The sequence below is a fragment of the Saccostrea cucullata genome, unplaced genomic scaffold (assembly GCF_032062105.1).
Source record: "Saccostrea cucullata isolate Sc308-1 unplaced genomic scaffold, CSIRO_AGI_Scuc_v1 ctg1222, whole genome shotgun sequence".
NCBI lineage: Eukaryota > Metazoa > Mollusca > Bivalvia > Ostreida > Ostreidae > Saccostrea > Saccostrea cuccullata.
In genome coordinates, this window is record NW_026919891.1 from 78465 (window position 1) to 101138 (window position 22674).

At 32.4% G+C, this 22674-nt stretch overlaps 1 protein-coding gene across 1 annotated transcript; it reads left to right on the forward strand.

Annotated features, from left to right (window-relative positions):
• The first annotated feature begins 2773 nt into the window (after positions 1–2773).
• LOC134239722 (neuronal acetylcholine receptor subunit alpha-5-like) lies at positions 2774–16835 on the forward strand. Its single transcript, XM_062721879.1, has 6 exons — positions 2774–2915; positions 6316–6479; positions 7030–7074; positions 7523–7635; positions 14896–15404; positions 16420–16835. The coding sequence occupies exons 1-6, from the start codon at positions 2774–2776 to the stop codon at positions 16833–16835; spliced, it is 1389 nt and encodes a 462-aa protein (XP_062577863.1).
• The last annotated feature ends 5839 nt before the right edge of the window (positions 16836–22674 follow it).

Below are 22674 nucleotides of genomic sequence, written 5' to 3' on the forward strand. Positions count from 1 at the left end.
GATAAGATATATACACTTACCGAACTCTATCGTCTTTCTAAAGCAAATCCCCACTATTTCACTTCATTGTGGGTCTATATGAGAACGTGATACGAAGTGAAATAAAACGGACTGGCTTTAGTCAGACTGTCAACAGGATTCAAGCTCAAAGTTCATTTAAACACTACAAATTAGATGCAGACCAAACACGAACCTCTAAAACATAGGAGGTAGGATCAAGTTCCGTGCAGGAGTGAGCATCCCTTGCTCACCGGTCTCACCTGTTGTGTGCTCCTTGTCATGATCGGGAAATAACGAAAACAAACCCACAGACTAGTACTATTCAATGTGTTTACAAATACTGCCATGACAATGAATATGAAATTGTCAGTCAGCATTTGACAAAATGATAGTTTGTTTTGCTGACAATGTCACTGTATCAACCAAAATTACGTCATGATGACTTCAAACGAGGCTCTTGATATCCTTATTTGTTTCATCAACTTTTTGTCAATAAATTGCCCTATTTTAGAACTTGCTCATACGTAGAGCATACTCTTGAATCATTTGAGAGGCATAAATCCTATATCAAGTGATAAGGGTTATGATAATTAATGTAAGGAAAGTTGACGATTAAAAAGTTGAAGTCATCACGTTTATCATAAAGACTTTTGCTGAGGTAGAATTAATTATTATTAATTGATAATGTGTCGTGGATATATCTAAATGTCGAGTTCAAGGCTAAACGATTGTTTTCTACTGCTTATATGGAAGATTTTGAAAAAAATGCTTCATATGAATACAGAAATAGATCTGCTAATCACAGGGCGCAACGATTGTTAGTAACACCCATTCTTCTAGCCTTCTAACAAATCCTATCAAACATGTACCTATATTTCAATATTTGATGTTATTTTCCATTTTTGCTAAGTTTTAGAAGAAAACCCTCTCCAGTACATAAAAATACTTAAGTTCAGAAACAAAACCTTATAAACAATCAATTGTCTCTCGTATTTTCAATGTAAAAACAATAATACAAATGCAATTTATGCAAGAGCCAAATCAAGGAAGCAATGTTTTAAAATTCTAATAAATGTTAGGTATCCAGGCATTCTGGAAAAGTTGCAATTTCTTTTATTATCTGTTTAAAAAAGGGATATTCGGTTTTTAGTTCTTTTATTTATTTCAATTTTCATAAAAATCCTTACAAACAAAGATACATTGCGGGTTCCTGTAAATGTTCAACCAACATACTCCTCACCAAGATATTGACAGTAGTGAAGGAAAAACTTCAAGAGTACTGTGCAACAATATATTCAAGAAGTGGTGTGAGTTGCTGTGGATACTCAAAATTCCAAAGAACTTTTGGACAATTTGAAATCATAAGATTTTACCAAAATCAACAGCTTAAAACTTACGACTTTTCAACTTTATACACAACCATTCTACACGATAAATTAAAGTCCAGGCTTTTTGATATCACTGACAGCTGCTTTTTCAATAAAAATGGAACTCGTAAATTTACTTACCTGGTCATTGGTCATTTGCAAAATTATTTTGTTAAAACACATTCTGATTGCACACACAAGTACTCTGAAGTTGACATCAAAGAGATGCTTGAGTTTCTGATTGACAATATCTATGTGGTTTTTGAAGACCATGTATTCCAACAATCTATTGGAATTCCCATGGGTACAAATTGCGCTCCGTTTTAGCAGACCTTTTTTTATATTCTTATGAAGCAGAATTTGTGCAAAAAGAAGGAAATGCTGTGGCCTTCAAATCCACATTTAGATATATCGACGACGTATTGTCAATTAACAATGGTAATTTCCATTCCTACGTCGATACGATTTATCCTGGTGTTCTTGAAATAAAAGATACCACAGAGTCTGACACATCTGTTTCATACTTGGATATTTTACTTGAAAAAGACGTTAATGGTAATCTAACAACCTAGCTATCTGATAAATGTGATGACTTTAACTTTCCTATTGTCAACTTCCTTTACTTAAGCAGCAATATACCTCCATCACCTGCATACGGAGTATATATATCTCAGTTGATTCGATACGCAAGAGCATGCTCTACGTATGAACAATTTCTTAAACGAGGTTAATTATTGACAAGCAAGTTGATGAAACAAGAATATCAGAAGTCTCGTTTAAAGTCATCATTTCGTAAGTTCTATGGTAGATACAATGACCTTGTCAGCAAATACAATTTATCATTGAGTCAAAGGGCTGACGTTATATGACGTTTTTCATATTCAAAAAATTGTTAGTTCATTGCATATATTCAGTGTGTGCAATCAGAGATATATCAAGACAAAGAGCTTATTCAGCGTTGACTTGGCCTAGTCGGATTTTTATACCGTTGACGACGGATTTTTCCGTTATTTCCCGATCATGACAAGGAGCACACGGCGGGTTTGACAGGTTAGCAGGGGATGCTCACTCCTCCATGACACCTGATCCCACCTCTGATGTTTCGGAGGTCCGTGTTTGCTCTGCTCCTATTTTGTATTGTTTTATGGACTTTGAGATTGAATAGTGTTCATTATCTCTTCCATTAAGTTGTGCAGCAAAAATTTTGTGGTATAAATGATCGATATATCGGTCATCTCTTTTTACTTTTTACATTTTGAGACATTTTTTTAACATCTCAAATGAAGAGTTGTACAAAGAGACTTACACCACTCCTCTGTCTCAAGATATATAGAAAAGAAAATGGCTGTGGATAGGAGATATATATGAAGAATGCACCCAACCTCCATTCCAAGGGTTGCATTGAGATGGACATCATCTGGCAAGAGAAAGAGAGGAAGACAAAAAAATCTTGGAAAAGAGCTGTAGAGAAAAAGATAAAAAGAAAACAACTGGACACGGGGACAGATCCAAAGATGGACACAAGACAGACCAACATGGAAGTCTCTAGTGACAGCCTTATGTGCTAACTAGCACAAAGAGGATTAAATAAGTAAGTACTTTTTACTTTTAAAAAAATCACTTGGCATTAATTATTAAGGTTAGATCAAGATAATTTGATTTCTTTAAAAATGTATCTATTTTTGTACTTTTAGGCGGCATAGGTGTAATTTTTTACGCTGCCGTTTTTTAGACAACAAAGCACTTTTAGGTGCATAAGATAAAATGTTTGCAAGAAAAGATTTCTTTATTTGTGGACTTTTGAAATAAGGAATATCCTGAGATAACTGCTACTGTTTAGATGGACATACAGTTGTTTGATTTTTGCAAAATTATATACATTTGTAAATAATTTTGAATTGTATAAACTTTCTCATTATTGTCAAGACATGCTGAGAGCAAGATACTAGTATTTATATGAAATATATGTAGATGAAGGACAGCATCCAAGCTCAAAAGCCCATTCAATTAATATATTTCAGGAGCAGTGCAAACAACAGAGGTGGGATATGGTCGTACCTATAGAATTACAATCTGTCTAGTTATTACTGTTACTAAACTCTTTAGTATTAATAAAGTTAAGCTCATCCATTGCAATGAAATCGCATCCAAAAAGTCACACTTTATATTCATTCTTGTAACAAATGCCGTCATTACGTAATCAATAAATGTTGCATTTTAGATATTCTTGAAATAGTTGGCAACATTACAATTTATTTCCTGAGATATAAGTGCATAAAATGCAAATTAAATAAACTCAATTTCCTTCAAAAAATAATATCGTTGACAATAAATTTGTTTATTTAATTATGTCTGAGGAATTGTTGCACTTAAACATATCATCAATATTTATAAAACTTCGGAATTATTTGTTTAGTAGGACGTTGGAATTTGTCGTTTTACTTAATACTCTGATAGATAAACAATTTTTTCTACGCTGATAATCATTAGATTATAAAATAAACACTACAAAAATACCCCAAGACAGTCTTTACATAAAAAATACCTACTAAAAAATCTCGCTTTAGAAGAAAAATACATACATGTATTTAGAATAATTAAAACCCTATAGCGTATATAACAATCACTGTGTATATGACCAAGAGCACAAACATTTATTTGATCAAATGGATAGCATTACACAGATTTCGAACCTTTCAAATCATGAACGATGATTGTTTAAAGTTATAAACTAAAAACATCTTATCAAAGTATAGTTACTTATTTTCAAACATTTGAAATTAAATGTAATCATATGTAATGACCATGTAATCATTGACTTATGGTTTATTTATCTGGGTGTTTTTAAATATCTAAGGTCACCGTCTATTCCCTACAGAGCATCTAAGGCTTGGGGATTACCTTTCTGATTAAAATCGTGATCAAACACTCGAGAGTTCAACAAGATTTCAGGTTTTCAATACTAACACTGTCACACTCGAACTGGTTGTTGTTTGATTAAAAAAATCTTGTGGAAGGAAAATATATTTGTTTTGTGAGTGCTGGGGTTTTCATAAGTAAGTCTTTTCATATATATGCTAGTATAACTGTATCTGTTTAAGGCAAGCAAAGTCATACTTTTTATTTACAAATTAATTCTCTTTTTTTTTTAATGGAAAAGATGAAGATAACAAAACATCGATCGATCTAAAAAAATCCATTTACAATACGCAAGACAAGAAAAGGACATAAACCTGGAAATAACAGAGGTGCAATCAGGTGCCTATGAGGAGAAGGCATAGATAAGAGTTCACAATTTTCTGTTGAAATTTTCATTCTTGCATAGAAAAAGAATGAAATATGCAAACAAATAAAATATAAAATTAGTTATACATGTAATCGTTGTAAACCACGGTCAAAATCTAGGCTCCTTTCCCGCTATGGACAGTGGCTTGAGACCATGAACACATGTAGAAGCAAAAAATTCTGTCGCAATGTTAAAAAAATCCCATTTTCTCCCGTCGTCAACCAGTTATCCCATTGTTATATGGAAGACAATAGCAAATTTAATCCAAAAGACATTTTAAGTTTCCGATAATGAGCTAAATGTGACTGTTCTAATATGGAAAATATCATTTTGATACTGAAAAGGATATAAAAAACGAAAGTTTTAAAAAAATCTTCATACAGTACAAATCTGTGAAGAGGGCATATTTACGGATTACTTATATCCGGAGGTGGGATAAGGTGCCCAAGAGGAGTAAGCATCTTCTCCCGACCAGTCACATCTGATGTGAACCCAATATTCTGATCAGGTAGACAGAACAGTCAAATTCAGTATACGACGAAGGCCTACATATGTACGAAGACCTACAATTGATACGAAAAAAAAGTCTGTCAAGATAATCTATTTGATACTGTAAAATCACATTTTTTCGAGGGGTCAAATTTTTGTGGATCGAGAGAAATATATTGGTTCATGGGGATTTGATTTCGTGGTAAAATTAGTTATTTCACGGTAGGTTTTATTTACTACCAAGGTCATTATAAAGATCGTAAAACTTACAAAATACTGGCTTTAAATGAGCTTGTCACATGATACGAAAAATTTCAAGTTCTATTTTCATTAAAGAATATCAAAAACTTTCATCTTTAGATTTTTGATTTATGGTGAGGAATGGTCATATAAAATGTAGAAAATTTTATTTTAATATTATTTACTTTTGAAAAAGAATTTCCTATTTGTTTCTTTTTTTATTATACTAGATATTTTTCTGTTACTAAAATTATAATTTAATACCATATTTTTTCTTGATTATGAATTGCTCGCACACAAAAAGGAGATTTGATACTTGTGGTAAAATAATTTATATGCTTTAAACAAATATATTTACATTATAAATTTCATGTAAATATACATCACTGTATAAGATATGATAGTTTTGGCTTTTAACAGAAATGAATGTTATTTTCTTTTTATTTATCTAATTTTATATGTTCTTTTTAGACATAAAATACGATTTGGGGATGCGATTCTTATTATTTTGCTTATAATGCAGTGGAGTATGTTAACTGTTTTTTGTGTCCATCTAGGTGAGTACATTTAAAAATAATATGTGAAATTTACATAAGATTAATCTTTTTTTAAAACGTTACATATTATATATTTAAACCTTAATGATTTCTGCAACTCTATTTTTCTTATTAAAATTCCTCTGAGAGACAACGAACACTTTTGAATCAAGTAAAATTCATTTATTTTGAATAATTTTACTTAAACAATTAATATGATTCAATGGTTTTAGCTGTACACTAAATATATTTTGTAATTTACACTTATATTATAATGATATACATGTATACTGATATTATTTTAAAAGTATATCATGTCATAAAAAATAATATTGCTTATTTTTAAAATAGATATTTCAAAGGGCAGTGCTTAAGTTTTATTTTTTTTTTCCATTAGTACTACATATATGTCAGGCACAGCCCGGATTTCCTCCGTACACAGCAGACTTAGAAGTTGCCCTATTGAGTGAGCTTTACGGCGGGAATTACTCTCCTTTAGTTCGTCCCTCGAGTCTTGTCGCCGTCAATGTTAGTTTCATGCTGTATACAATAAATGATCTGGTACGTACGTCATGGATTGTTTTGTGTAAGATACTCTGATTGGCATAAATAAAAAAAAAGAAAGTTTGAAATTAAAGAATCTAAATAACCCAAAATATAATACCGTTCAATGAAACAGGAGTATTTTAAAGACCTTAGTAACTTCACAATAATTGTAGTCTAGATATGATATTAAGTGAAAAAGTGCTTTTTTATTTGCTAGAAATATGTATAATACAATTAAATGACATCTTTAAAATGATCATATACATTGTAATACTATATGATAATCAAATATAAAAAATATGTTTACGTAATGCTTCAGGATCAACACGTATATCATTCAGCTAACACCTTACTTACATCGAAACAATCGACAGTGATTGAATATTCTACATGAACTTATTTAATGATTATTTTTACAGAATATCTTTTTTACTCTAAAATAATTTAAAAAGACATCATTAAAAACTAACATGAAAATTGTATTTTTGCTAGGTTTTGCTAGTATTGTTTTTGCTCCTTTAAATCATCTGAATTTACGCGGGAAGTTTTTGATTTATCTTTTCAGAATATTGTAGACCAAACACTTTCTGTGTCTGGAATGCTGTCTATGGTATGTTGTTTTTGTTGTACTTATCCTTGATTTAAAATATCGAATTCTAAGGCAAACGTTTAGTCAAATTAATGCAAAAATGACTATGTAGAGTCAGTTATTCCAGATCTTTTGCAGAGTTTCGGTTAAAAAAATTAACGCTTCAGGAAAAGAAAGCATTCTTTCATCCATTTGGAGGATGTCGTAATTTCGATTTAATCATGGATATAGGCAATTAGTGATTTTCTCAATTGCAAGTCAAATTCATAGGGAATTTTCGACCGACAGTATTTCTTCTAGGCCCTATTTTCCTTTTGTACATATTTTTTTTCAACCGGGATGCTCTTTTTGCTTTTCAATACTTAATACGTTAAAGACTGTTAGAAATGACACTTAAAGACAGAATATTAAATGATAATTTGTTTAATTTTAATGCTTTTGATTCAGCATATTTTAATAAATGTTGTAGAAGTGGTTGGACCCTCGTTTAGCTTGGATTGATAAACACAATTACTTTCCGGTTATTTTTCTGTTTAATACGGAGGAAAACACGTGGACACCAGCAATCTATGTGGAAAACTCGTAAGATATTATCATTAAAAACAATATTGTAATACTGCAAGCAAGAATATGTATCGTCAAAGCCTAAAGATGTTTTTCTTTCTTCTTAATCCGATTAGAAAAAAAAATAAGTATCTTAATCATTAAAAAACATTGTGCTGTTATTCTAAGAATTTATTTTTACAAATTGGTTTTTTTTTCAAATGCATTAAGTGTGAATGGTGCTTCTCATTGCGTTTGTCATTGGCATAAAATGATAATTGCAAAAGAATGACCGGCATTCAATCATAAAGTCAGGGTTATGAAACATATTGAAACAAGTTTGTACACTCCAAAATAATTTCAATTAACATAAATTCATTTGTATTGTATCAAAGCAGTTCACGTATCTATTAATTTAACCGAAATTTATAATAAATAAAAAAATGCGTCATACATGTACCTTTAAAAATAAAGGTGATCGTACATGAATATACTGTGGAATCATTAAATTCTTGGAGACAGTCAGTTTTCTTGGAATTTGTAAATATCTCTCATTTACTAATGATAAATTGTATTACTTATGCCAAAAGTAATACCCAAGTGAGAAGTATTAGTCCAGTCAATGAACGACAGAATTTGCAAAACCTAAAACAAATTGCAAAAGAATGTTTAACACTATATTTGCTTAATATATTAAGTAATTATTGCAGGGAAAAAAGTCGCAATTTGTATATCAAGGGGAAAGTGATTTTTATGGATCTTAAGATATAACATATTATGTCACCGATGGCGAGAAAATGGCACATATAAATGAAAGACATATATAAAAGATGTGCTCTTGAAACTGATCTAATGTGATGAAACAAAACATGACAGAGGGTTACAAGCTTACAGACTTTAAGTAAAATTCAATACAACTTTATTTTTATTCAAATCTAGACAATTTCGAATATTGATATGACCTTTTTGCACTCCATAAACAAAGTATCGTGTTTTAAAGTTCAACAGTTTATACACCGTTTTTACAATATAATAGGATATAGATATAGGCCTGAATGATGCTGTATAAATTTGTAGATCTTTCAAATTAAGATAAAAGTACTACCATCATTATTATCATAATTATAAAATAGTAAATGACATTTTATACTAGGTGTTTAAATACAGCGAAATTTAAAGGTTTTACGTAGTACAGAAGAACGAATTTTTTGTAATCGGAGTGAAAATGTAAATAAGAAATTCAATTTTTACCAATTAGTATCTGTTTGGGTTTTATAAACCTATAATTTAGTGGATATACATGTATAAAGAAACAGTAATTATTTCCATCTGCCGGGGGGGGGGGGAGGGGGGTTCAAAATGTTATTTACTGTGTATTCAGTGCTTTTTAAATATTTTTGCGATCACTTTGAATCCGAAAAAGAAAACAAGCAAAAAAATAAATACATGTACAAAGTATATATATATCCACATTTTTCTTTTGTTTAAAGTCGCAAAGTCTTTTAAAATTTTTGACACGCAAATAGACGAAAACGGTACCGATGCATAAATAACATTTGATAATTTAGGTTATCTCTGACAAAAAAGTCAAAATAAGCTTGCAAATATGATGCAACATCAATGATAGATCCAATGGGGTGGGGGTTTTGCTGGTTTCGGTGGCTGGATCCCCCTCCTTATTTTTGCAGAGAGACAGACAGCGAGGTTTTTTATGTAACAAATATATTTTAGGTTTAATAGACCTATTTTGAATAAAATAAGCATACTTTATATGTTGTTCAAACTCTGTCCTTTCTGCTCGCTAAAAGATAAAGTTTCCCAGTTTTGCTCTCCTCTGTGAACCTGGTTACGACTTCCAACACGTAACATGAAATAAGTGGAAGATTCAGGCAAATTTTAGCTATATCTATATGCCATTTCTAAATCATCTTCATAAAAAGTCATGAAAGGGATTATGCAGAAGAGGATATTTCCCTCCTTTGATTTGGACTGATGCTTTTCGATGCTTTTTATTGTCAGAAAAAAAAGCCAAATGCAAGCATTCGGGAAAAAAAATTTCTGAAAGGTTAGAGCGCCCTCTCCCTTTGAAATAGAAAAAGAATTAAAGGTGTTTGTGTTTTGGTTTTTTTTATTCGTTTGGTGGTGGTGTTTTGTTTGTTTGGGTTTTTTTTGGCTTGTCAACTCTTTTTGAAGCCCTCCCCCCCCCCCGCTTGAAAACCGTTGCCAGGCTTGAAGGGCCTGTTGTGTGATTCTATGCAATAGCATTGAGGCACTGTAGCACCTCCCCCTTTTAACTATTTACTTTCAACACTTGCAAAATAATTCACAAAACAAAGATTTGGGTGAACAAAATGCAATAACAGAAACTAATGGTGAACATTGGTTATCCAAGGTTAGTATACAATTATCATTCAAGAAGTTAGCACGATCCCAGTTCCCCAAGGCAAGGACTATTTCACGAGGCGCAGCGCCGAGGGAAATAGTCCTGGTTGAGTGGAACTGGAATCTTGCTAACTCTCTCAATGATATACTTTTTAACAGTATAGGCCTAATAGATTCAATTATCGCCAAACTTCCTAAATCCGTCACTATCCTAAATCCGTCACTTTCGGGAAACTACGCGCTGTTTCACAGTTTGTAAACGAATCTGCATGGAAGCAGACCCAAACTTCGGAATGTTTAGAATCCTTCATAACAGTGTTAACTTATCAAAATTTGGAAATTCAACTTTTCGTTCGACGATATTCCATACATAAAATCCTTTCTCGCCAAGCCCTGGACTATATCGCCTTCGTCTTTGGTACAAACCTGCAATTTATGTCGAGGTGTGTATAGTATAATCCATTCCAGCATGCTGTTTTGTGGTGTCCATTCACTAACCATATCAGAAATGCTTTTTTTCTTTTGACATCATATTAGATAATTTTTAATTTTAATATACATTAGTACATAGAACTCTCCAAGCTAAGTGGTGAATTGTTATATGTATCGTTGCAGGGAGGGCTGGAACTGGTCAACGTCTTTATCAGATGAAAAAAAATTTTAAGAATCGATTCATACAAGTTTGTGTGTAGTGCCACTGCCTATCATAGCAAGGCCACTCAAAATGTTAAAAATGCCCACTAAAGGCATGGATATCTGTACATTTTTTAAAATTCATTTTTTTGTATTTTTTTTAAATATTTTTTTTTATTTCTATGACATGTATATAAATATGTTAGGCTCTGTTATTTTCTTGAGGTTCTTTATGTATTGTAATTATATTGATTTTGCATAATCATGAAATCTCCTAAAGGGGGAAATAAAGATTGAATAGAGAACCCTAGTGACGGAGTTAGCGTACGTTGGAGGAAATAAAACTGGCGTGATACATGTTCTATCAAGTGGTATTATATAGGCCCTAAGCCAAGTCACTGACATAACTTTTTGTTAATATCACTAAAAACTACATTCAAGTTTATTACTATGTGTTACAAACAAAAAAAGAAATTAAAATATAATTTGAAGAGAAACGCAGGACGTTTTCCTCTTATTGGGACGGAGTTTGAGTACTCCGGGATAAAGTACAGTGAAGTTGCCCATTCCGGGTCACATCAGAGTGTTTCGTTGATATTTTGCAAATCGGTTCAATTTATATCTTATGCAATATATGTATTGAAAGAACAAATAGTGAGTCATTAAAACACCTTTTCGTTTTCAAAGTAGATACACGGGAGCAATATTTACAGGGGTATTTCAGCAAGGCCTAGCTTCCCCAGTTACGAATCATTTTCTCCATTTCCGGGTCATGTGACTTCACGGTCGTGTAATATTCATGGAACGTTTCGGAACACGATTTTTATGATGTTGAAACATAAAACAATTCATCCAGCTTGGAAGAAAGTAAAAAAACCACAGAAATATGTTTAAATTAATTTTAAAACAATTACAACAAAACAAATTGCAGTATGCAGAATTAAAAAAAATGTATTAGGATTGCAAATAATACAATGAAATACAATTATTTAAAAAATGCATTTGAACGCTTAACTCGATTTTAATTTTTAGAAAAAATATTTTCCAGTTAGAATACTTATGATAATCAAGGTAAATACACGGCTGTCGATTGGTTTTGTACATAGAGTTTTGACATGTTCATGCCACGAGATTGCGTGACCCGCAATTGGAGAAACTACTGCAGTTTGATTTAATAATCATTATAAATTTATTTGAGCAGCGATCATTATGATTGATTTCTGAGTTAAAACTAAATGCATTTGACATACTTTCGACCTCTTATTATTTATCTAGAACTATTTTATCAGCCTTTCTGCGGCGAACAAAAACGAAAGTAGGCCGTCAGCGCAGCAGAAACATCCAAGTCTTTAATGCGTGCGTTTCAGAATTTCGATTGTCGGGTGCTCTCTTACAGTTGATATTCAAAATTTTGAAAATAATTACATACAGAAAGACCAGTTCTTCATGACCAGCGTATTCATGAACTTTTTTGCTCTTAAATTTTAACAATATGACATAAAATACACACAAGTGACCCGTAATTGGAGACGACCCGGAATTGGCGACTCCACTGTATGACTGTACTGAGCTGTCGTATTTTATTTTATTTTGGACAGAGTCAAAGTAAACACATCGATAAAAACGTAAATAATCAGCGACAAATGAGCAAAATACACTTCGAATGCTTTTGTTTTCTTTGTAAAACCATAATTCAAATTTAATATGTTGAATATGAGAATTATATTTTTAACAATTTAAGATGTATTAGGGGCCTATGGGAGATATTCGTGTGCTATGAAGGCAGTGAAACAGAATGAATGTTGTTTTCTCTAATACTTTTAATAGTTGCGTGTCGAAATAAAGTATATAGGAAGAATACCTTTGAAAAGTTACTGAATTAAGAAGATAGAATATTTATTTACATAATTTTAACAGATAATCTTCCTTCTTTATGTTGGTTGTTATCATGACGTCATATTCCGTATTGCATATGGAGGGCACATTACGCTATCATGAATTTCGTTTAACAAAAAATTAGAAAATTCGCAGAAAATTATTATACAATGACTAATCAATGGCGAATTTTTAGAGATTAATAACAATACATAAATGAAACTTTCTATGCATTTATTTCTTCTTTTGCAATTTGTTTCGGGTCCTTTCGTTCATTGACTGGACTATATCAAAATACAGGCACAACGAACACGGTCCTCCGAAACATGAAAGGTGGGATCGGACGCGTAGAGGAGTGAGCGTCCCCTGCTCCTTGTCCTGATCGGAAAACAACGGAAAATCCGTCGCTATATCAGTGTGTAATAATGGCCTTACAATTAGTGTTTGAAATTCCAGTCAGCATTTGATTCAATGATAAATTATACTTGGTGACAAGGACATCGAATGTCACATTATTTCTCACCTGAGTATACGTATATGAAGGATATCCTCATTAACATGCTCTAAGTTCCTTAATTTGTATAACATTTCCAAGGAAACTATACAAAAGTACTAAGGCGAAATATGAACTCTTGTATAAGAATGAATAATATCACTGTATATGACGGAATGATATATTCTAAATAGGGGGTCATTCATAAACATGCAGAACTATTGTATAACAATACATGCAGTACTGAACACAATTATGACCCCTATAATCTTACATATGAAAATAAATACATACACAAAACAAAGATAGTGGGGCCAAAAGACGTAATGTTTTAGAGGTCCATGTTTGCTCTGTTTCTATTTTGTACTGTTTATTAGCCTTTGAGCTTTAACACTGCTCGTTCTCTCCATATATTTTATGTACAAGGAATATATGATGGATTCCCTACTCATTGTTAACATATCTAGAACATAGGAGCATATAACCAACATACTTAATCTAAACTGCAGTTCAGCAGTATTTTAAATTCTTTAAGCATTAAGATGATCTTGAAAAAGTGTTATCTTTAATTATAGAATGTCGATCTAGAATGTTTGATTTTGCATAATCATATTTTGGCGGGCAAATTATTCTCATGCTAAAGTCTTTGCATAAATTCTGCTTCATATGAATATGAAAACAGGTCAGAAAATAATGGAAGACAATAAGTGTCCACGTTAATTATAAAGTTTAATTGTTGGAAGATTTGGTATCCGAAAACTACATAAATGTACTCAATAAGTAACACACGCATCCTTTTTATATGAACTGAAGGGTAATTGTGTGTAGATCAGATTGATCTGTAGAAATCATTTAATCATACATGTAATTTTGTTGAAGACCAATCACAAATATTTACGACCTCCATTCATTTTCATTAAAGAAGTTTTATATTATATCAAAAAGCTTACATTTAATTATTTTTGAAGAATGGGTGTGTCCATGGCACCTGATACCACCTCTGATGTTTTGGAGGTCCTTGTTTGCTCCGCTCCTATTTTGTATTTTAGTTTTTTAGAAGCCAAAACTGATTTACCTTACCATCAGAATATACCGAAAAACTGTAGATGTGAAGTTTTCTTTTCCTTTAACAGAAGATTATATTTATGTAGGGAGTAGGATTGTGGTATCAAACGTCATATTGCTTATCAGATTCTGTAAACTCAGAATTTTCATGTAAAGCATTTACAGAACCGCGTTGTTACGATCAACATCTTGTTTCGAACATAGAATCAAGAAGTGATCTTAATTAACTTTGTCTCTTTCCTTATTCCTTATTCCGATGAAACCGGAGGGGACTCTAGATTTCCTCTGAGTCTGTCCGTCCGTCCGTCTAGCTGTCCTATTTCTGTCTGCGAGTCTGTCCTGCTTGGTTTTCCGCACTTTTTTCTAAACGCTTGCAGATATTGAGCTGATTTTCGGTATCTGAGTATATCTTGATGAGTTACTGATCAAATTTGAATATGTCAAGACGCTTCTTTGATTTATGACGGAATTTAATTTTTCATATTATGGTTTAAGATCTGGTTCGTACTGCACTAAATTAATGGTCTAAACGAGATTTTCGTGTTAAAAAAATTGATTTGAAACTTGCTGGGTAGTTTTATCAGAAACAGGATATTATAGAATGACACCCAAAAGAGAAAAATGGAACCCGGTGGGGTACATGTACTGCTTATGCAATACTCATAGAATGTTTATTGATGTAGACCATGTAGACCCCAATGATTTGATCTTTAAAGGCTCTATAATTGATATTTAAAAATATTGCTAAAATATTAAATATTTTTTTTATAATTACAAAACTCAGTCTTATTACAGCTGAAAGACGTTTTTCCGGATCAAATTGGATTTTCATTATTTTTATTTTATTTTAGTGTTGAAGATCTATCGGTAATTAACGATGAAAACATGCCAATGAGAATTAAACCAAATGGTGAAGTAAGTCGCACTCCAGCAGGGGCATTCAAAGTGTCCTGTGAATGTGACGTCACTTATTATCCTTTTGACAAACAGACCTGCCACATCAAAATAACAACGTCTGGCTACACCCAAGGAGAAATCGACCTCCACTACGACGAGAACGCAGTAGATCTCTCTGATTACGTCATTAATGGCGAATGGGAAATTATTACTACATCGGGTCCAACCGCTGATGGGTTTAGGACCAGGAATGGATTCAAATTTGCCAGTCTATCTTTTGAATTGCAAATGAAAAGACGTTATCTGTTTCACACAATAAACACCATATTTCCGGTTTTTCTGATGGGCATGCTCATTCCTTTCGTGTTTAAGTTGAAGGTGGTAGAGGAGAAGATTGGGTATTCTTTGACAGTACTCTTGTCGTATGCTGTATATCTATCTTTGATTGCGGACCATATACCTAGCACATCTGTGTCTGTTTGCTATTTATGTAAGAACAAATTTCATTATATCCCCCGCTTGAAAAGTGGGAGGTCATATAGTAATCGGGAATTCCGTCCGTCTGTCCGTCCGTCCGTCTGTTACGCTTTATCTCTTATCCGCAACCCCTCTTTTACACTAAAGAGTGAAATTTAATGAAACTTTCACAGAATCTTTATTACATATTCCATTGTGCACCTCCTATTTTGCATTTTCATTCGACACGTATTTTAGGTTTCCCATAGCAAAACATGTATTGCCATTATATGGGTTACCTATGACGTCACATATGGAAGCTTCTGGATAACATTTAATAGGACGAGTTATTCCTCTTTACACATTACCGTAAAACAATATATACCAACAAATGGGCATTATGGGAGGCGGGGGTATCATTTAGTGAGCTCATTGCTCACAGTACCTGTAGTTTCCTTTATTTTAAGGTCACACGACACATTTTTAAAAATATATATAATATTTCCAAAGAATTTGTCATTGAAGTAAAGGTACTTAAACAAGTTTCCTCACGAAAATGAGGGTACCTTACCAGGCATTTGGACAAGATACCACAGGGTTATATTCCTTAAATAACCGTTATGGATATTTTTCGAATGGCCTATATCACAATGTTTCAAACCAAACAGTTTGGTGTACTTACATCTAAAAAAAAAGATTTTGAAAACAATGTAAAAATCAGAAGAGTGATAATATAAATAATTTTTATATAATACCAAAAGAAACAAGACATATTATTTGAAGAACGTGTCGTCTGACCTTAAAACCCATCTTTATATGTCGAAAATAATTACTGGATGTTCTGATGAAAAAAGAAGCTTTATTTATATCTGTGCTAAAATAGATTCTATTCAATTGAATTAATTTCATTTCAAATTATTGTGAATCAATATCAATAAGACAGAAAACATGGGTATGTTTTAATATCATTGCTGGTTTAAATATACTAATATAGAATAGATAAGATTTTATTTCCATTACAGCCGTTTACCTAGCAGTTGTCCTGACAACATCAACGTTGTCCATTCTCATCGTTATCATTGGATCTCATGTGTCGATCAACCAAGGGAAGTTGCCTCCATGTACTAAAGCTTTCGCAAACTGTCTTGCAAAGTTTTGTTGCATTGGACGATATTGTTGTCGCGATGAAGCATCTAAAAATATCCCAGAAGGAAGAGCACGTGAGTTCTACAGCAACTGTCATGGGGTTTTATCGTCTAAAGAGTCTGTACCAGAGAACAAGGAAAATTCACCAAAAAATAATGAAGAAAAGGAAATTACATGGGAAGAATTTTCAAGCCTACTTGATAATTTTTTCTTTCTCATGTTTTTTCTATTTATTATAGCGGCCTCTCTTATACTGTTTATTATCCTCGGTACTAGGTACCATTCCTATTGAACATCTATCAAAATTTAAATTATTATGAGGGTTATGTATTACGCAAAGTTTTTGTATTACTAAAAGACGTTTATTAAAAAGAAATCTACCTAAATCTACACAACTTTATTACATTGTATGTGCCAATTTAATTTAGAAGTGTTATTTTGTATAAACATGTAGCTACAAAAAAAAAATGAAATTTTCAGTGTTCAATATTTTTACAGCTAGAATATTTTATACTTTTAACGAATCATTAATCATGGGTAGATGTAGAACCAGGTAGTCCGATGTCAAAAACCAAGGCAGTTCCGCATGACAAATTATAAGAAATACTCAGGAATAAAACGACCCAATAATACAAAATTTGTTCAGTTGTTGTGTGAACCCCTCTCGTGAATTGTTCATTTACATGTATATAGAAATGTGCATGTCTGGAGGTAATGTAAATGTACATTTTTTCCGCGTGGTATTTATTTACGCTCTGTACGCGGTCACTATTTTCCGCGGAAATTTGTCAAAGCGTACTTAATATAAATGTAAGGAATATAGTGACAGTCTAAGAAATCCGCGTAATTTCCTACACGCGGATTAAACAGATATTGAGATTCCGCGGAATTACGACCCCGTGGAAAAAGTACGTCTACAGTATGTAAATCTAGACCTAAACTCCACTCTCAAAGTCATAAAGCATATAAAGCCAAGAGGTATCTTTATCATTGCAGCCAGTAACATGTGCAACATCCGATAGACCGGTCTCTTCATTCCACAGTGGGATTCGAACTTGAGAAATAAAATCCTATCCCAAACCCACAATTCCAGAGCAAACGCCCAAACCACACGGGTTGCGGTTGTATTTGTAAATAAAGTTATAAAAAACATCTATAGAATATACTAGGTGCCGCGACTTTGATCATTCGTATTGAAATCGATGAAACATTAACTATTTTTTCATCAATCTGCCCCTTTTTAAACTCAGAATATATTCCTGAGTATCATCGTAGACGGAAAATATGCAGCTGGTGGTAGAATAATATCACATCATTATGGGATGTTAACGATGAAAAAGATGAAACAATTCTGTTAGTGATACAGTTTGGATAGTTTGGGGTTTTTTTATCTGTAGTGTATGAAGCATTCTATACACATGTGATTCACATATGAACCAGATGTGACAGAAACTATGTTACATGTATCTTTTATTTTGAGTTCACAGGGGTTCTAGCAAGCCAACAATTTATTGTACAGGAATAAACTTGCACTACATTAATCAGCTGATAATCGTCAACATTTCTAAACATCAGGAAAGGCAACAGCAAGTGTTTTATTTTTCTTCGTGAAGATCTACAAAATCACAATATCTATAGGGCTTTTTTTCAAATTCTTTGGAAGCTGTGTTCTCCAAAGATTGATCTCGATGAGTAGCATCTTTTAAATGTCAGTCTTGTTGTACTTATAAATAGAACCAAAATGATCGGTCTAAAAACTTGTGATAAATATTTTTTGGTTTATATCGTACACTTTATATGCATAATCAAAATTTAATGGATGAGTTTATACTTCTGTTTAGAGAGAATTTCATTGTTTACTTTTCAATCTGATATACGTTAAATAATAATCTTTTTTATGATTATTGAGGGCTTCGAACAATATCATATTCTTATAAATATAAAGTATCATATGAAATTTGAATCGTAAAGAGCAATGAAAACGTGCAGATGTTACACTTAATTCAAGAGGTTAATTGTTGATGTAACATATTGGTTTTTCTATCATTTGTAGAAAGTTAACCGGACTTTCACATTATGTTTCAAATCAAATTGACAGATGGCATCTTGCTGCGGTTCCAAATCAAGAGATCCGCAGGCCACAACGCTCACCGAAAACTTTCTGCCCTTCTTTCTCACAATAACGATAAAGGATCAAAAGAACGGTTAAATTCAATGTGAATATAATAGCTTAAACAATTAATGAAGGATTTGGAGATAACGATTAGTATCTTATATCAAAGTCCATAAAACAATGCAAAATAGGAGCAGAGCAAACACGGATCTCTGAAACATCAGAGATGGAATCAGGTGCCATGGAGGAGTGAGCATCTCCTGCTGACCGGTCACACCCGCCGTGTGTTCCTTGATCTATTTAGAGAAAAATTTATTGTTGTTTACTTTTCAATCTAACCTAAGTTTAATGATACTGATAAAGCTCAGTATATATATTTTACCGATATATTTTTGCTGCCAAAGTCATAGTCTCGATGATAGAACGTACGAAAGTATAGTTACTGTATTAAGCTAGACTGTTTTTAATCATGGTTTATCATCACTCTTTCTTTGCCTTTTGATTAAAATATTGATCGCAGTAAAACATGCTCTAGTGTATCAAATCATCTGGGAGCAGTTATGATAACGATTTTTTTGCTCACTTGAAGTATTATTTCTTGTCTAATGTGCAACCTCTGACGTAAGAATCATGATATCTTTTAGTTAACTTATAATTTCATACTTTATTTGAAAAACACGAATAAATACGTAGATAAAAAAAACACACAAAAGACAGACAGTTTTCTTTGCATGTTTTTTATTTGTGTGAACAAATTAAATTATCCAGATTAATATATATAGAATTTACACCCCCCATCTTTTGAAAGCCAGCCATTGATCAATACAAGTACTCCTAACTGTGGGCTTTCATTGAAGTGTTTTTGCATGAATGTATCGTTTTGCTGTATAGAAGTACATATACGTTTATTTAGTAAAGAATACTCCGTGCTATATCGACACAACAACATCAAGGATTTTAAAGATAATTGGGTAGAAGTTCACATTTTATGTTAAGCTCCACTCCTATTTTGTAGTGTTTAATGGAGTTTTGAGCTCGAAATTCAATACTCTTCGTCATTTCCATATATTTCATGAGATGATAATATATATAATCAGGATTTAAGATTAAAATATTTCAAAAGGTAAAAATAGTGGCGGACACCTGAAGAACATTTAGGAGCGAATTGTAAATAATTATGTTTACAAACTAAACTGTTAAATACAAATACAATGTCATACCTTTCACTTTTAAAAAACATGGTTATAGTAAAGAGCTCGAACTCCACGTGAACTTTCAAATGCATGGACGAAGTGAAGCAAGAAAATTGACGAATAAAACGAATGTTGTTTGTCATTAATTACAATGAAATAAGAAAGTACAGTGTGCCCGGTACCCGGCCTTCAAAATATTTTATTCAAAAGGAAAAACCGGGTAATGTGTGGTAAATCCCAGTAATAAAGCTATTATTACAAGAATTTTTTTTTATGTCTGAAGATTATAAAAGGACTGTTTATGAGGACTACTGGTATAATATTTAAATTTATTGCTTAGAGTACTAAAATACAGGTATACCAAGCACAGTGATGATATGCCAAGCTCACTGCAAATTCAAGAAACTTAATTTTTAATGCTTGGTTTCTCGAAAAAAAATTCTGGGGTATAAAAATGCAGCCTTTTCTTTATATTGATATTTGATTTAAGAAATAAGGTATTGGTAACTTTATTGGTTACGTGAATGGTCAGTGCCGTTTTATGTATGAAATATATCGGCTCTATGTCATTAAGCTCATTTGCTTTAGCATATTTACGAAATATTATGTATTATTATATGATTGAATAATTTCCATCTCTCTGATTGGCTGAGATCCAACTATGTTAGAAAAATACTACGTTGTATTGACCTGCACGTGACGTTCCAGGTCAATACAAGGATTTATTTCCTCTACATTGATCTAAAAATAGATTGGGAAATTCCAAATTGATACAAATTGTTTTGGAAAGCTATTTAAACGACTATGATTTTTTTCATGTGAACAAAACATAAACGAATATATATTTTAGGGTGAGGGTGGTAAGAGGGAATGCAGGGACCCCCCTCCAACACTTTTACTGTTTTAACTTTTTAGCAGTCATTTTTTCCTGATAATACTCCTTCCTTTCAAAACCTATCCTATAAAAAAGAATGACAGTATATTTTTTCATGGCAACTAAAATTTATATATAAAAAACAACTTCAAATTGATACGACTGGTAAAGTTTATTTACATTTTAATTCTGCTTCTCTCTTGTATTTGGCTAGGACTTAATTAAATGCAAACAAGTAATGAGCTGTATTATTTTATCAGTGAATCATATAATAAAACAATTATTGCTGTTTTTTCGGTCAATACAATGATTTAGCCATCTTCGAAGTACAATATTCACCTCGCCCTTCGGGCTCGGTGAATATTGTACTCCTCAGATGGCTAAATCATTGTATTGACCTCAAAAAACAGCAATAATTGTATAATATTACATGAAACAAAAATACATGGCATCTATGTTAATATGAACAAAATAAAGGCAAATCAAATTTTCTTGAGTCAAAATAATATACTGTAAACCAACTTTTATTCGCGAAGACTTTATTTCGCGATTTACAGGGAGAAAACTAGTTCGCGACGATTAATTTTCGCGATCAAGCCTTCTTAGAACTGTTTTCAATAGAAAAAGGGACTTTAAGGACCCATTCGCGGCGAGAAATATTCGCGATGACGAGGCTCTCGCGAACTTCGCGAAAATTTCTCGCACGCGAATAAAAGTTGGTTTACAGTATTGAGTCGAATGAACAAATGCTTAACCCCTTTGTCTCCACTTTCAAGATATTGGCATTCAGTGACATAATTATTCGCCTGCATGGCGTTATAGTTAAAGCGTCTGCTCCTAGAGTCTTTAGTATGGAGTTGACCCTTAGGGCCGGTTTACGCTATGCATTTAAACTCATGCTTCTATTTTGCCTCATGCATCTTCTTTTTTACACTATGTGTCTTGATGCATGCATCTTTAGAATACTTTGTAAAGATGAAATTTAACTACTTAAAAAAAATAACAACACCTTCAAATTTCATTTCCAGTTTTATTTTAGCTGAACAAATTATTCTAAATTTCCTTTTTATGATAATTCTTGGAAGATATAATTTACAATATTTACATTTCCAATTAGTTTCCCCTATGATTCTTTACAATATAAAATGCAGTATATTTTCTCATGAACTACATTAGGTATGTATCACGAATAAGCATGAATATCTGCATTGTTACGTCATAATACCGCTCTTGACTTCAAAAAGTAAAAAATATAGTGCACACTGTTTTGTTTTAAAAATGACAGTTGAACGGTGTAAATTTATAGCAAGTCATCAGAAAAATAATGTAAATATAAGAAATGAAATTAATTTTTTGAAGATTCATGAGGTATATGAACTACAACGCTTCACGTCGGCATATTTATCATGAAGCGCTAACGCGCTTCATGAAATATGCCGGCGTGAAGCGTCGTAGTTCATAACCTCATGAATCTTCAAAAATTAAATTCATTTCTTAATTAATTAAAAAAAAACTCTTCTACATTATAATAATCAAATTAGTTTTTCTAATTGTAGTTTAAATCAGTATTTTTTGTTGTGTATCTTGGGAAGCTATTTTTGCAACCATATGGAGGAAAATAAGGTTTTTGATTCAATCTCAACTCTGACCTTTCTTTTCATTGGTAAGTTCCAAGCATCTTGAAGCACGGAATAGAACAAGTTCTATTCAATCGTTTAAAATGCAACACCCATTTAATTTGATAAAAGGGGCTTTTACAATGTGAATCTTGACACATGCATCCAAGATGTATATTTCATGCATAGCGTAAACCGGCCTTTACGTCGCGAGTTCTCATCCCACTGTGGGACATGTGAAGACCAGTCCTTAGGATGAGGCAGTATAAATCTGCCGGCACGAAAAAGGGTTGCTCTCTACTGAAAAGAGGTGACGTCTCCATAAAAAGGAAAAT

What these genes read in the sequence shown, in the direction of transcription:
- LOC134239722 (XM_062721879.1), top strand. Translation starts at nt 2,774, where the DNA reads ATGGACATCATCTGGCAAGAGAAAGAGAGGAAGACAAAAAAATCTTGG. An exon ending in TGTATACAATAAATGATCTG is followed by an intron (nt 6,480 to 7,029) that starts GTACGTACGTCA and finishes TTATCTTTTCAG; the next exon opens with AATATTGTAGACCAAACACT. An exon ending in GCAATCTATGTGGAAAACTC is followed by an intron (nt 7,636 to 14,895) that starts GTAAGATATTAT and finishes ATTTTATTTTAG; the next exon opens with TGTTGAAGATCTATCGGTAA.